The sequence below is a fragment of the Triticum urartu genome, chromosome 2 (genome assembly GCF_003073215.2).
Source record: "Triticum urartu cultivar G1812 chromosome 2, Tu2.1, whole genome shotgun sequence".
NCBI lineage: Eukaryota > Viridiplantae > Streptophyta > Magnoliopsida > Poales > Poaceae > Triticum > Triticum urartu.
This window is the reverse complement of record NC_053023.1, coordinates 446,546,360-446,561,812: the sequence shown is the minus strand read 5'-3', so window position 1 is coordinate 446,561,812 and position 15,453 is coordinate 446,546,360. Positions and strand designations below refer to the sequence as shown.

Sequence of the window (15,453 nt, the reverse complement as noted above, 5' to 3'; positions counted from 1 at the left end):
ACTTATCACATACTTCTCAAAGCAACGATATATTTCATACTTATTATCATTTGTCGAAGCTTTGATCTATATGTTGTCATCAATTACCAAAAAGGGGGGAGATTTGAAAGTGCAACTATCCCTAGGTGGTTTTGGTAATTCATAACAACATATAGCTCATTGAGCTAATGCTATTCCAAGATGATTATTTCAGGAAAGCTCAATGATTGGCATGGCATGGATGTGAAAGTGGAACCCTCAAAATGCTAAGGACAAAGGATTGGCTCAAGCTCAAAAGCTCAAGACTCTTCATTTTATATTTTAGTGATCCAAGATCACATTGAGTCTTTAGGAAAAGCCAATACTATCAAGGAGGGATGAGGTGTTGCTTAATGAGCCTCTTGCTTCATGTGCTTAGTGATATGCTCCAAAACCCTCAACTACTTTCCCATATCCACATATGACCTAAACCCTAAGCCAAACTCGGTCCTACCGATTCTTCCTATCCGGCGCCACCGAGTTTCATTTGTCATAAGCCACTGCCAAACCCTAGCAATTCGGTCCTACCGATAGGGATCTCGGTCTCACCGAGATGGGGTTGCAAACTCTCTGTTTCCCTTTCGTAACTTTTCGGTCTCACCGAAAGAGCGAATCGGTCCCACCGAGATTGCAATGTAAATTCAGTGTTTCCCCTTTGTAACTTTTCGGTCTCACCGAAAGAGCAAATCGGTCCCACCGAGTTTGCCTGACCAACTCTCTAGTTAGCTAATTACCAAATTCGGTCTCACCGAGTTTGTGTAATCGGTCTCACCGAGATTACGTTATGCCCAAACCCTAACCATATCGGTCCTACCGAGTTGCATGTCAGTCCCACCGAAAATCTCTAACGGTCACTAGGTTTACATTTTCGGTCCGACCGAGTTTGTTGATTCGGTCCCACCGAGATTGGAAAACTGTGTGTAACGGTTGGATTTTGTGTGGAGGCTATATATACCCCTCCACCTCCTCTTCATTTGTGGAGAGAGCCATCAGAACACTACACAATTCCAACTCATATGTTCTGAGAGAGAACCACCTACTCATGTGTTGAGACCAAGACATTCCATTCCTACCATATGAATCTTGATCTCTAGCCTTCCCAAGTTGCTTTCCACTCAAATCTTCTTTCCACCAAATCCAAATCTCCTATGAGAGAGAGTTGAGTGTTGGGGAGACTATCATTTGAAGCACAAGAGCAAGGAGTTCATTACCTACACACCATTTGTTACTTCTTGGAGAGTGGTGTCTCCTAGATTGGCTAGGTGTCACTTGGGAGCCTCCGACAAGATTGTGGAGTTGAACCAAGGAGTTTGTAAGGGCAAGGAGATCGCCTACTTCGTGAAGATCTACCGCTAGTGAGGCAAGTCCTGTGTGGGCGATGGCCATGGTGGGATAGACAAGGTTGCTTCTTCGTGGACCCTTTGTGGGTGGTTGCTTCTTCGTGGACCCTTCGTGGGTGGAGCCCTGTGTGGACTCGCGCAACCGTTACCCTTCGTGGGTTGAAGTCTCCATCAACGTGGATGTAGGATAGCACCACCTATCCGAACCACCGGAAAAACATCCGTGTCTCCAATTGCGTTTGAATTCTCCAAACCCTTCCCTTTACATTCTTGCAAGTTGCATGCTTTACTTTCCGCTGCCTATATACTCTTTGCATGCTTGCTTGAATTATGTGATGATTGCTTGACTTGTCCTAAATTAGCTAAAATCTGCCAAGAACTAAAATTGGGAAAAGGTTAAGTTTTTATTTGGTCAAGTAGTCTAATCACCCCCCTCTAGACATACTTTCGATCCTACAACAACACGAATGGTAATTGAAAACAATACAACAACATTAATACACGGATTAACTGCTACCCAAAGATGCATGCATAAATCACAAGGTTTTATTTTCATAATTACTGAGGGCGCTCCATGTTGTTATCCAGACGTGCAATGACAAAAAGTAATGGCCAGTCAATTTACACGCAGAGTACTAATACAACACTACCCTAAGGAATTGAATACCTTAATTAAGCACTCACGAAAATAATACCTTAATTAATTAGCTGCGCGGTGACCTCCACCCAGCAGACAGGGAAGCGCGATGCGGCGACACACTGAGACAGCAGGGTCGAGGAGCAAAGCTTAGTGCGGCTGCCGCCTGAAGTTCGACCTCCACTATCCCGCCATCGACTGCGATGGATGTGCTTGAATCACGCCGTCGCCGACCTCGATGGTTGAGCTCCTCCTATCTCCTGCCGCAGACCGAGGATTGACCTCCTATGACGCCGCCACCGCCCACCGACCGAGGATTGATCTATTCTCTGGTAGCCGCTGCCTAGGCCACCGCCGCCATCTCTATATGCAGAGCAGCTATTTTTTTGGCGGATATCCGTAGAGCAGTTGTTTAGACGGTATCACCGTAACTCAATTATATGGGCAGGGTAGTACATCACATACGGTTATGTAACGGCAACCGTGTCTAACCTACGTTGTCTTCTCACACGGTTTGGTGCGGAAATAGTGTTTGACGTTGTAATACCAAACACAAATGACATGTATAAACAGTGTGCCATATACAACATATAGTTCCATAAGTAGTTCCCAACCATTAGATTATCCCCATAGTTTCCCCATTTCCCCCAAATCCCTACATAGCCTCCAAATTCCCTCGCGTGGCGTTGACATTGGGGGAATGCGGACGAGTGGTGTTGATGGTTTCGGTGCGGCTACTCCTGCTCGTATCGCTGCCATGACGGTGGTTGCCGCCGAGCACTTGCCTAAGGTCATCGGAAGGCAGGTGTACTACAGATCCGAATTGTCCTGTCAGGTTCCAATCTATCCCGATCGTTTTAGCATGTCCAAAGTATAGTACTTGATGAATCCGTCTTGAATGACACCCTCCACTCCCCCCAGGAAAGCGATCTACCGCCGGATCCGGAGCATGACTCCAGACTCCCGCAACACGAGTTCGACTTCGAGTTTTGCGCCACCGAGAAGTACCAAAACTGAGTTGTGTGCACGAGCACACTCCCACTTGACGTGTATGCACAGAGGGATTTGACATTGGCAGACGGTTTCTCAGTTGCCCCTTAGAGGTTAGTGCTAAGTTCATCATTTTACTTCAGTTAATGCCACCGCTCATCCTAAATACTATTTAACATTGGCATGGATATGAGGCTTGTGCCTTTGTTAACTGGCTGGATGAAGAATGGCATGGCAGGGATCGGAGTGTTATCACCAAGCTCGCAGAAGATAACGTAAAGCTGAAGAAGAAACTGGCTGATCTGGAATGTACAATCAGTACGGTGAAGCAAGAAAGAATCAATCACAAGCAACAGATGAAAGCAAGAGACAAGAAGGAACTAGCATGTGTAGTTTTGGTTGTCACATTAGCCATGTTATATGCACTGTTTGCAATGATGATTAGGGATTTTGTTTGACAGTATTGCTAAAGCACATATAGATGTGCTCTAAGTAATGCACATCTAGGTCCTATGCCATTGATGTTACGCGAAGATTCATGCAGATATTTTCCTTTTTCTTTGTAGTTTGATTATTACTGGCTTTATCAATAAGAAAAGCTCAATGTATTGCTTGCCAACTATCCTACTCCGTTCGTACCGGTACCGGTGCATAATCCCAAAACTTGTTCCATCTTTTTGTCCTGAAAAAATAAACCAGCCAATAGGAGTCCTGCGAAACCCCAGGAATTTGGACCGACTAGGTACAAATAATTGCGGTTGATTATATCAGCGGTTAGATAATATGTCAACCCCCGCTTCAATTGGCATTTCCTCTTCTCTGCATACCCTGCTTAAGTGTCCACCATCTTCATCGTCCCCGGCAGGCCGCGTTACACACTAGCACACACTCTGCAGCCATGTCGAGCGACAGCGAGGACGACAGTTCGGCCAGTAGTGTGGCGCCCGATGATAGGTCAACATCGGAATCATCCCGCTCGTCTTCCATGAGTCCGGTGTCGAGCCCAGACCTTGATTATATCTGGATCATGGAAGGGACGCCGCCTCCAGAGTCGTCAGACGACAACCAGATGGACGAGGAGCCGTCGAAGGACGGAGAAGAGGACGACAACGATGATGAGGAGGAATGGTCGAACAAGGAGGAGGAGGAGGAGGACGATAGCAATGACAATGACGACAGCAGCGGCGATGAAAAGCCAACCATCAGCGGCAAGAAGCGTGCTCACCAAGACGATGTCGTGGGGCCATCCAACAACAACAAGGACTAAATTAAGCAGAATGTACATATCCCTGTTTCCATTCGCTCATATTAATTTGTTATCTCTGTTTATCCTGTCAATCTCATCGCAGACGGTTAGTAATAAGTATTCGACAGAGATCTTCTACATTATAGCCCACAGGTTGGTTTGTTGAACTATGTGCCCTGACGAGCACACAATTCACAAAAAAAGTCTGTATGGGCTGTCTATAATGATCGCACATAATTCTGATTACCGACCTGTTTGCTAGGCGGGTATCACACACATCTTGTTACGCCGAATCGTTTGTGTTCACCTCAATCATCGCAAACAGTTCATCGGAGCGAACTGTATGACGTATATCGCACACACATTGATATGGCTTCCCGTTTCTGTTGTTCTGTCTAATCGCAAACAGTTCGTATGGATCAACCATATGCTCAGCATCACACGCGTAACTAAAATCTAAACCATGTTTGATGTGCCCACCATCGCAAACGGTTTGCACCTTTTTTGATGGTTATTTTACACCATCGTTTGTGATTATTACATCGCACACAGTTTCGTCGAAGGGTCTCTGATCGTAGTGTCACTTTAGCAGCATCCTGCAGTAGTGAGTGGATCCTCTCGACTTATTAATCGCCTTATCCTCTGTCTAGGAGTTGCAAGTAGTTTTTGGTGTTTGTAGTATGCTAGAGGCCGTGCATAGCACTGACTCTAGGGGTGGGCTGTGATGCGGTAGGAACGTGGCACGGTGTACCAGGGCACCCGTTTGGTGGGCTCGGGAACCCTGCACACATCATTTGGGGTTGTAGTGGAAACCCCGGCCGGATTTCCTTGCAGATGGAACCCGAATAGGCGATAAACCTGGACTAGAGACTTGTGTGGTTAGTCAGGTCGTGGCTGACACCCTCGCTGGGCTTCCGCTTGAAGGTTGCCGAGTACATGTCGTGTAAATGGCGATAAGTGGTGGGAGCGTGTGTGAAGAAGTACACCCATGCAGGGTTATAAATGATCTATTCGAATAGCCGCGTCCGCGGATATGGACCACTTGGAACGCTTACATTGTTCATAGATAACTGGAAGTGAATATCTAAAATGCGCAAGATAAGCGTGATTGCTATGGATGGCCTTCTCGTAGGGAGACGAGAGCGGATTCATAGTGGTGTATTGATATGGTGAATATGTGGACTCGTGTGCGCCACCTCAAAGGAAGTACTCGTAGTACAGGATAGCCACCGAGTCAAAACTGGCTTGCTGCAGTTAAACTCCACCACCCCCTTTGTTGATACTGATCCATAAGTAGTTAGTTCTGATGTAGGTCTTGTTGGGTACATTTGTACTCACGTTTGCTTTATTTATTTATTTTGCAGAGAGACTTCAGTCTCTCTAGTAGTTCCACGTGGGCTTCGACAATTAGCTTGGGATCCCAGACAGAGGTCTGGCTCCTTTGGAGGGTCTTATAGATAGACAGGCTTTATTGCCTTCTTTTTTTCAGATGTCTATACTCAGACATGTTTATGCTTCCGCCTGTGCTTGTTTCTTGTATGACTTGAATGTTGGGTCATGAGATCCATGTTTGTAATATCTGGCTCTTCGGAGCCTATTGAATAAATACTTTGAGTCACATAGTTTTGTTGTAATGCCTTGTTGTATTTGCACATATCGAGCATATTGTGTGTATGCTTTTGAAATGCTTGGTATGTGTGGGATCCGATAACCTAGTTATTTATTCTTGGTAGCCTCTCTTATGGGTAAATGTCTCCTGGTGGTCCCACTAAGCCATGGTAGCTTGATACTGCTCCGGAACACATGGATGATCGACATGTGTCCTTCTTTGCTCATGTGTCTGTCCCTTCGGGGAAATGTCACGCGGTGTCTACCAGAGTCCTGTTAGCTTGCTACAGCCCGGATTCACTCGCTGCTAACCGACATGTGCATTGCTGGGTCATGTATGCCTGTCCCTATAAGTTAGTGCCACTTTGGGTTTACGACTAGTCATGTGGGCTCGGATTCTCTGTCATATGTATGCTAGCGACACTATCATATACATGAGCCAAAAGGCGTAAATGGTCCCGGGCTAGGTAAGGTGACACCCGTGAGGATACCGTGCATGAGGCCGCAAAGTGATAGGATGTGTTACATGCTAGATCGGTGTGACTTAGAATCGGGTCCTAACAGTGCGATCAATAGTTGGCTCACCCTTGATAAAATGATGTGCCCCTTCGCCCTAGCTCATCAGTTGAAGACCGGGGTACCTCGTGACCTTTAAGGTGGTGACTCCCGAAATCTTCAAGTGGTTGTTTTCGACACCAATGGTGTTGAGATGATGGCCAAGTGAAATCCACACAAGAGACAATTGCCTTGGACCTTTAGGTTATTATCTTTTTTGTTGCGTGTTAGTTTACTTTAACGTTGAATTATTAGTTCAAGACCTTGAGACATATGACTATGGTCTAAGACTTTTGCATATGACTATCTTGAGTGCTTACGACTATGTTGTGCAAAAGGCTGAATGTTTGTAACCTCACCACTTCAACAAGAGATTTTACCAGACCGCATGTCTTGTGTATAACCAAACAACACTTCACATCTGCATACCATAGGCTTCCAACTAAACATCATTTTTTCGAATATATCCAACTAAGCATTGGGTGTGTTTCTACTCAGCCATACGGAAGGGGAGTGAAAAACATGTGTTTTTTAACGGGTACTAGTAAATGCACACGTGCAATGCACGTTAATATTTAGGCAGTATATTAATTGTATGTGGATATTAGGCATGCTATTATTTGTGTATTAATCATGTAATTATTGCAATATTTGGTATGAATTGCATGTTAAATACGTTTAACGCTTGTCATTGGAGCAGTCTAGATCGTTGGATTGACTTAATTCGATGACCGAGATCAGTTGAATCTGTCTTTTTGGGTTTTTTATATTGACTAGTAAATCGGCACGTGCAACGCATGTTAAATATTGAGGCAATATATTAATTACGCGCGGATTTTAGGTATACTATTATTTGTGTGTTAATCCTATGATTAGTGTAATATATTTGGTATGATATTAATTACACGTTAAACACGTTTAACGCTCGCTATTGGAACAGTCTAGGTCGTTAGATTAGCTTAGTTCAATGGCTGAGATCAATTGGATCTGCCTCTTTGGGTCTTTTTATATTAGTGTAGATATAGATATAGATATAGATATAGATATAGACTAGTAAATGCGCACGTGCCACGCACGTTAATATTTAGGCAATATATTAATTGCACGTGAATATTAGGCATGCTATTATTTGTGTATTAATCCTATGATTAGTGCAATATTTGGTATGAGTTGCACGTTATACATTTAACGCTCGTCATTGGAGCAGTCTAGTTCGTTGGATTAACTTAGTTCGATAGCCGGGATCAGTTGGATCTACCCCTTTTAGTCTTTTTATATTGGTATAGATATAAGATGTAGATTCATTCGGCTAAATCAGGCCACAGATACGAAATCCCATTCATATAACCAAACGGATTGTAAACTGATCATGCAACACAGGTTGTAGCACTCAGTATCGATTCGCGTGTGAGCGAAGCTTTTGCGTCCGACAGATATCCAGAAAGCTCCAACGTGATCCCATCCCGCTCACCATCCACGGACCACGGTAGTACAACGACGGCTCCTCCTCTCGTTCCCTCGTGCGCCAAACCAGATTCCAAAATCAAAATTCACTTCGAAAAGCTCCGCTACTTCTCTTGTCTCTGCGTCGCCGCCGCCACGGTTGTTGCTGCGGATGGCTGAGGCGAAGGGGGCGGCTGCGCCGCTGCTGGCGCGGGAGGATGGGAGACGGCGTGGAGGCTGGGGAGGAGCAACCTGGGCGCAGACGCTGGGCAACGTGGTGGTGTCCATTGTGGGCACGGGGGTGCTCGGCCTGCCCTACGCCTTCCGAGCCGCCGGCTGGGTCGCCGGATCCCTCGGCGTCGCCGCCGCCGGATTCGCCACGCTCTACTGCATGCTCCTCCTGGTCAGTACCGTACCTCGCATTAACACTACCGGATGCCATCTAAATACTAATACTACTACTTCTACCGTTCTACGGCCACATCCTGCATTGCATTCAGCTTAAGCAGATTGGGACTTGCTGTCCATGCCAAATTGCATGGTGTCTGTATTTACGTTTCGATTGAAGATTAATCGTAGCCGTACTACCATGTTGTTGTTATCATTCATACGCTAGAAGTACTATATTAGCGACAGGGTAAAGTATTTGGTCACTCGGGATAAATTTTTTGCGTCTTCGTGTTTAAGGACACTATTGATTTTTCATATGGGGATATCCTGTGCCCACTGCCCAACTTTAAAGTAAAGAGGCTTGCCACTTTCAGTATTTTCGTTCCATTTCCCATCAGAAAAATATGGTCCCATATTGTCTCCAGTATAACAGGAACGGTAACCAGGGTCGGTCAGGATTTTGCACACATAATAAGAAATAAAACCAAATGAATCATGTAGTCCGAAGCACTCCCGGAATAGTGTCAGAATGGAAGCCTTATTCATGGTCATGACCAGCCTTATGGCATTAAGCCGTTAGCCTGTTCTTGGTAGTATTTCTGTAAACGTGGTAGTTTCTCCTCTCACATTCTAGTTAAATTGAATGGTCATACTTTCTGAACTGTGCTACTGTTCGTTGCTTCTTCAGTGTGTTGAATTTGTTGAACAGGACTTTGCCTGTTAATTTGTGTTTATACTTCACATTGATCAGCACACTGATGGTATGATAAAAAATGAATCGTGTATGTACTGTGCCGCATCTATGATTTTTACAATGTTCTGAACTTCTGTTTTGATAGCAACAACTTTTTAGCTGCTTAATTTACTTGTTTCGATTTCTATTCTGAAGGTGGACTGTAAAGATAAATTGCAAGAGGAAGAAACTGATGAACCAAAGAATTATACATATGGAGATTTTGGTGAGAAGTGCTTTGGGACTATAGGTCGGTGCTTGACGGAAATTCTCATTCTTATCTCACAAGCGGGTGGTTCTGTAGCTTACCTAGTATTCATTGGTGAAAATCTGCATTCCGTGTTTAGCCAGTCGATGTCACCAGCTGGCTTCATCTTTGCCGTCCTATTGCCTGTGCAAATCGCGTTGTCCTTCATTCTTTCACTATCCTCTCTTTCACCATTCAGTATATTTGCTGATGTGTGCAATGTCCTAGCGGTGGCAATGGTTATCAGAAAAGATCTTCAACTAATTGATCATCCTTTTGCAAATAGAAGTGCTTTTAATGGGGTTTTGGCGATACCTTTCGCTTTTGGAGTCGCGGTCTTCTGCTTTGAAGGATTCAGCATGACACTGGCACTAGAATCATCAATGGCGGAACGTAGAAAGTTCCGTTGGGTGCTTTCTCAAGCAGTTGTGGGCATCATAGTTGTGTATGCATGTTTTGGAGTATGTGGGTACTTGGCCTATGGTGAGGCTACCAAGGACATCATAACACTTAATCTTCCCAATAGTTGGTCATCTGCTGCTGTTAAGGTTAGTGCAATTTTCATAATCTATATCGTGTAATTGTTTGTTGAAATATGCTATTGCTTCTCGTCAAATATTTTGTAGCCCCAGTACTTGATAATTGGTTGTATAAGGTCATAAAGTATGATTCAAGTGTGAATCTATTATATTTTGAGATTTGAAAAATTGTAAATCTTATTGCCGCATGATATCTAACATGCTGGAGTAGTGATCTTTGTATCCTAAAAGTTCAAAAAATCTACTGGCAGGTTGGCCTATGCATTGCACTAGCATTCACATTCCCAGTTATGATGCACCCGATTCACGAGATTGTGGAGACAAGGCTCAGATCAAGTGGATGCTTCCAGAAGCTCTCCCACGGGGTTCCTGGTGCCGAGTGGCTAGGCCTGCACTCGAGCCGCATCATCATGGTGACTATTTTAACTGTGATGGCATCCTGCATACCTGCATTTGGGTCCTTCGTCTCCTTTGTTGGGTGCACCGTCTGTGCGCTGCTCTCCTTTGTGCTACCCACCTTCTTCCACCTCAACATCGTAGGATCATCAATGAGCCTATGGAGAAGAGTGCTGGACTACGGCTTCCTTCTGTTTGGCCTTGGTTTTGCTGGTTATGGAATATTCACTGCTCTCTCGTCACACTGACTGATGAAGTAATGACAAAATGTCCAAGATCTGCAAATTAGGGTTTATTTCTTCGGAAGACGTGTCTGGAGAGAAATATCTGCTGCCCTGGGATAACATGCATCAAATTGAGAAGACTTTCATACTCAGCTGATTATCCCCTGCCTTGGTTTGATTTGTTAGGTGGTGGTGTACTTTATATGTATCTTTACCTTTCGTATCATTTTTTTAAAATGTATTCATAGGAGGCAACATGATGTTTATCGTGATTTGGTTGTGATCCTTATCTGTCTGTTGTCAGGATTTCTGTTTTTGAGTCTGATAGTTCATACAGATGATAAGGAAGCACATGGGTCCATCAATGCTATTGTCCATGTGAAGCTGCAGAGCAAAGAAAATACTCACCAAATCTACTGTTCAGGTCTTTCTCCTTGTGAATAAATGGAGTATATTTTTTATCTGTCATTGCTGGCTATTTTGTCAAACTAATATAAGAATTAATTTTGTCACAAGCACGATATGCTCATGGAAGCCAAGTAGTTGCACGGTTCAATGTACATCGCAAGTTATAGCACTAAAGTGACTTTTCGCCAATTTTAGACACAGATGGTGTAATTGACTCATGAATTTTCCCTGCCTAGGCCTAGGTGGACCTGCCAAATTTAGCCACCGTCCCGAGACAAAGAAGAAGAGCAAGTATCGCATCACTGCACAAATGTCAACCTACAAGGACATGCGGGTGAGCACCCCGGGTCTTGCTGATCTTGCATGCAACTGCCGTGTTCTTTTAGACCAAATCACTTGGTGGAACGAGTAGGACACGGCCTATTTATCTACCATGGCGGACACCACATACCAGTCTCAAAAAGTGTGCGTCCACGGTTCTAGGCGTTCACCACCATGTATAACATGATCCCCGCCCTGCTAGTTCTCGCCGGAGTCATCACCGGGGTGCGTGCGGCAGCACCTCCTCCGGTGCCGGTGCCGGTGCCGCCGAAGGTTCCCACAGCTCCCCCGGCTACTGCCGGGCCGCTTAAATACCCCGCGATCCTTGCTTTTGGTGACTCGATTATAGACACAGGTAACAACAACTATATCAGGACAATCGTCAGGGCCAACTTCCCGCCCTACGGCAGGGACTTCCCCGGGCACAAGGCCACCGGCCGGTTCACGGACGGTAGGATCAGTGTTGACTTCCTAGGTACGTATGTATCACCGATCACACACATATATACGGCAATTACATATTTCCTCTGTCTCAAAATAAGTGACTCAACTTTATACTAACTTTGTACTAAAGCTAGTATAAAGTTGAGTCATTTATTTTGGGACGGAGGGAGTATAATTAAGATAGTATCAGTCAGTGTGGATCACAATGGTTTTGTAAATGCAGCGGCGGCACTTGGTGTGAAGGAGAATGTCCCGCCGTACCTGAAGAAGGACCTCACCCTCGACGACCTCAAGACCGGTGTCAGCTTCGCATCGGCCGGGAGCGGCTACGACAACGCCACCTGCAAGACCATGGTACGTCGTCCTACGTACGCGTTCACCACATACACGAGCTCGCGATGCATGGAGCTAGCTAGATCGATGTAGGCACGCATGCATGCATGCGTGCAAATCATATCTACAGTTGATCGAGATCCCTGCCTGTATGCATGCAGTCGGCGCTGTCGATGGAGCAGCAGCTGAAGATGTTCCTGGAGTACAAGGCCAAGGTGGGGACTATCCCGGACAAGGCCCTCTACCTCCTCGTGTGGGGCAGCAACGACATCGTGGAGCACTTCACCTTCGGGGACCCCATGTCGGTAGAGCAGTACAGCGACCTCATGGTCCAGCGCGCCATCTCCTACATCCAGACCCTCGTCAGCCTCGGCGCCAAGAGGATCGCCCTGACGGGAGTGCCGCCGGTGGGCTGCTTGCCGTCGCAGCGCATTCTCTCTGGCGGGATCCGGCGGCAGTGCGCCACGGATCGTAACCAGCTAGCCAGCATGTTCAACAACAAGGTCAGGGAAAAGATGGCCATGCTCGGCGCCAAGCTCCCCGGCGTCACGCTCACATTCATCGACCTCTACGCCATCTTTGAGGACGTGATCCACCGGCACGAGGCGCTCGGGTTCAAGAACGCCAAGGACTCGTGCTGCGGTTTCCTTGGGCTGGCGGTAGCCGTGCTCTGCAACTTCGCCAGCCCGGTCTGCGCCGAACCCGCCAAATACGTCTTCTGGGACATCTACCACCCCAGCTCTAGTGCCTACAAAGTCATCATCGACATGGTCGTCGAAAAATACTTCAGATACATGAACTAGCTAGCTATGAGTGGTAGAGGACAAAGGGGGAAAGGAGGAAAAATAAAGGAAGAACGCAATAACTCTGGAACTGACTAGCAATCAGTCCACAGATTTTGTTTTTAGTTTAGGTCGGAATTTTTGTCTAATAAGGGGTTGACACGTGGCGCTGATCTTTGAGTCGCTGTATGCAACAAATTCGACGGATTCATTCCCAGCAGGTTGCCTGGTCGGCCCGCTCCCAGCGTCCACTTGCCCATACACACATCCGCCCGCCCGCTGGATTTTGCCACCCCGATCCAGGCTAACGGGCCTGGTTCATTTTTGGAGGAAAAAATCCGACTCAGGGCCTATTCGGTTTGAAGGATTTTCATAGGAAACACATAGAAACAAGGATCCCGAAGGAAATTTCCTATAGATGCGTTCGGTTTGTAGGAAATGTGTATAGGAATTTCGTAGGAATATTATTCATTTCCTGTGTTTTTGGAGGAAATTACACATCCACTCAAAGCTTATTTTGTGCGTAGAAACGAGGCGAGCCAATTCCTTAGGGTGGCAAGTGCCATCCTATAAAATTCCTATACTAGTCCTAATTCCTACGTTAAGAAATCCTCCAAACTGAATGAGCCCTCAGTAACGCCCGCCCACTACCACCCCACTCGACCACAAAAGGGTAGGGGAAGACCACAAAGGGTAGGGGCGGGCCCAGGATTGGGATAAGCCCCGGGCCCTAGGCCAGCTACAGTGCATCTACAGTGAATAGTGTAGACAAAGAGGACAAAAACAAGCCAGGCTGAGCAGGCCCTGATTAAAAGAAAACAAGAAAAAGACAATGTTGGCATGTAGTTTGGTTGCCTGCATGTGATGTCTTGTCATCGTGAAGTAATTTTCACTCGGTGTTTGGTTGCATATATGCATGGTGATTAGTAGCTAACAACTGCACTTAAGAGGCAGGGGAGTGAACCCTCGAGTTGCAGCAGACTGGCTCACTCGCGCGCTCGTCGGAGCTGTAGTAGCTGGGCTCGTCCGCGCGCTCGAGAGAGCTGCAGCAGTTGCCCGGCTCACCCAACCAAGCAGCGCGTCTCTATGAAGCAGCTGCACGTCGTGCGTCGGCGAGTCCGACCACCGCGCCGTCATGGACCTCCATGTGACCGTGCAGACCATCGAGAGGGCCGCCGCGGTGGGGGAGGCCCTCCTCGATTAGCGCGATATGAAGCGTGCCTCCCTCCCGCATCAAGCAAGCCCAGCAGCTCCGTGGCTTGTGGAGGTCGAGGCCATCTGCATCTGCTACTCGTGGAGGGCGGAGGCCACCTGCATATGTGTGCGCGGGGGGCGGGGCAACGGCGGCAGATGCGCGCGCTGGGGGCGCGCAGACGGCGAGCGGAGGGCAGCGGCAATGGGGGGGGCAAGTGGGGGGGGGGGGGGGGGGGGGGGGGGGGGGGGGGGGGGCAAGGGGGGGAAGGGGGAGTGCGTGTGCGAGTGGGGCAGCGCGCGTGGAGGACGGATGCCATCTGCATCTGCAACTCGTGGAGGGCAGAGGCCATCTGCAACTCGTGGAGGACCTCCGTGTGACCGTGCAGACCATCGAGAGGGCCGCCGCGGTGGGGGAGGCCCTCCTCGACTAGCGCGATATGAAGCGTGCCTCCCTCCCGCATCGAGCAAGCCCAGCAGCTCCGTGGCTTGTGGAGGGTCGAGGCCATCTGCATCTGCTGCTCGTGGAGGGCGGAGGCCACCTGCATATGTGTGCGCGGGGGGCAGGGCAACGGCGGCAGATGCGCGCGCCGGGGGCGCGCAGACGGCGAGCGGGGGGCAGCGGCAATGGGGGCGGGGCAAGTGCATGCAGGCCGGGCAGGGCAGCGTGCGCGGGGGCGGGGCAACGTGGGGAAGGGGGAGTGCGTGTGCGAGTGGGGCAGCGCGCGTGGAGGACGGATGCCATCCGCATCTGCAACTCGTGGAGGGCAGAGGCCACCTGCATCTGCAGCCATGGCCGCGGGCGGCGGGGCAGAGGCGGCAGCTGCCGCGTGAGCGCGTCGACGGCAAGCGGGGGCGGCGAGCGCGGCGAGAGAAGGAGGAAGAGGGTGAGGGGATAAAGTGATTAACAACTAACACGTTTCCAGGGAGCCACCCATGTGCGCTTCGTCCCATCACATGAGTCAGGGCAGTTTCTAGCGAGTCTGGCCCAGAAGTGCTTTAAGAATCGTGTGATGCAGGCATAATAGTATACACAGGTAACCAAACAGCCGAACATAAAAAAGACGCTGCATGTATCAAGTCTGATTGGGATTTTGTGTGCAACCAAACGTGCCCAAATTGAATATCACAGGTCTTCTCAAAAAGAAAAACTGAATAGCACAGCGGAATTTGAAAAAAAAATGGAAGAGAAAAGGAGCTGACCTGAAATCAGACTTGCAGGATGTGGCACGTTGATTTATCCCCAATTGAGGGTTTATTGTTGCTATGTGTAATATACAAGTTGATAATGCTTGTGGACAACATTATTATTTAGACTAGCCACATCCATTATAAACTTCTACGGTGTGCTTCCACAAAAATGAAAAATGTGGCTGAAAACACAAACACAAAAGACACACATGTGAATCTTCTTTGTTGTGATGGAACACATACAAACCGCTTCCATAAAAACATGCAAAATGCGGAGATTAGAGCAACTCCAACAGGCCGACCCAAACGGACGGTGATTTCGTCCGCTTTTTGTCCGTTTGGGTTGGTCGCCCGCCTAGCGTCCGCCCTGTTTTTCATATGGGTCGGCTGCGCGCCTAACGCGCCGACCCATATGTG

General features: G+C 47.6%; 2 protein-coding genes across 2 annotated transcripts; both read left to right on the top strand.

The window, feature by feature from the left end:
* The first annotated feature begins 7,830 nt into the window (after positions 1-7,830).
* LOC125537795 (amino acid transporter ANT1-like) lies at positions 7,831-10,789 on the top strand. Its single transcript, XM_048701106.1, has 3 exons — positions 7,831-8,240; positions 9,117-9,755; positions 9,998-10,789. The coding sequence occupies exons 1-3, from the start codon at positions 8,010-8,012 to the stop codon at positions 10,388-10,390; spliced, it is 1,263 nt and encodes a 420-aa protein (XP_048557063.1). The 5' UTR covers positions 7,831-8,009; the 3' UTR covers positions 10,391-10,789.
* A 351-nt stretch (positions 10,790-11,140) lies between these two features.
* LOC125537796 (GDSL esterase/lipase EXL3-like) lies at positions 11,141-12,863 on the top strand. Its single transcript, XM_048701107.1, has 3 exons — positions 11,141-11,570; positions 11,763-11,893; positions 12,034-12,863. Exons 1-3 carry the CDS (start codon positions 11,270-11,272, stop codon positions 12,673-12,675), a joined length of 1,074 nt encoding a protein of 357 aa, XP_048557064.1. The 5' UTR covers positions 11,141-11,269; the 3' UTR covers positions 12,676-12,863.
* Positions 12,864-15,453: the final 2,590 nt, after the last annotated feature.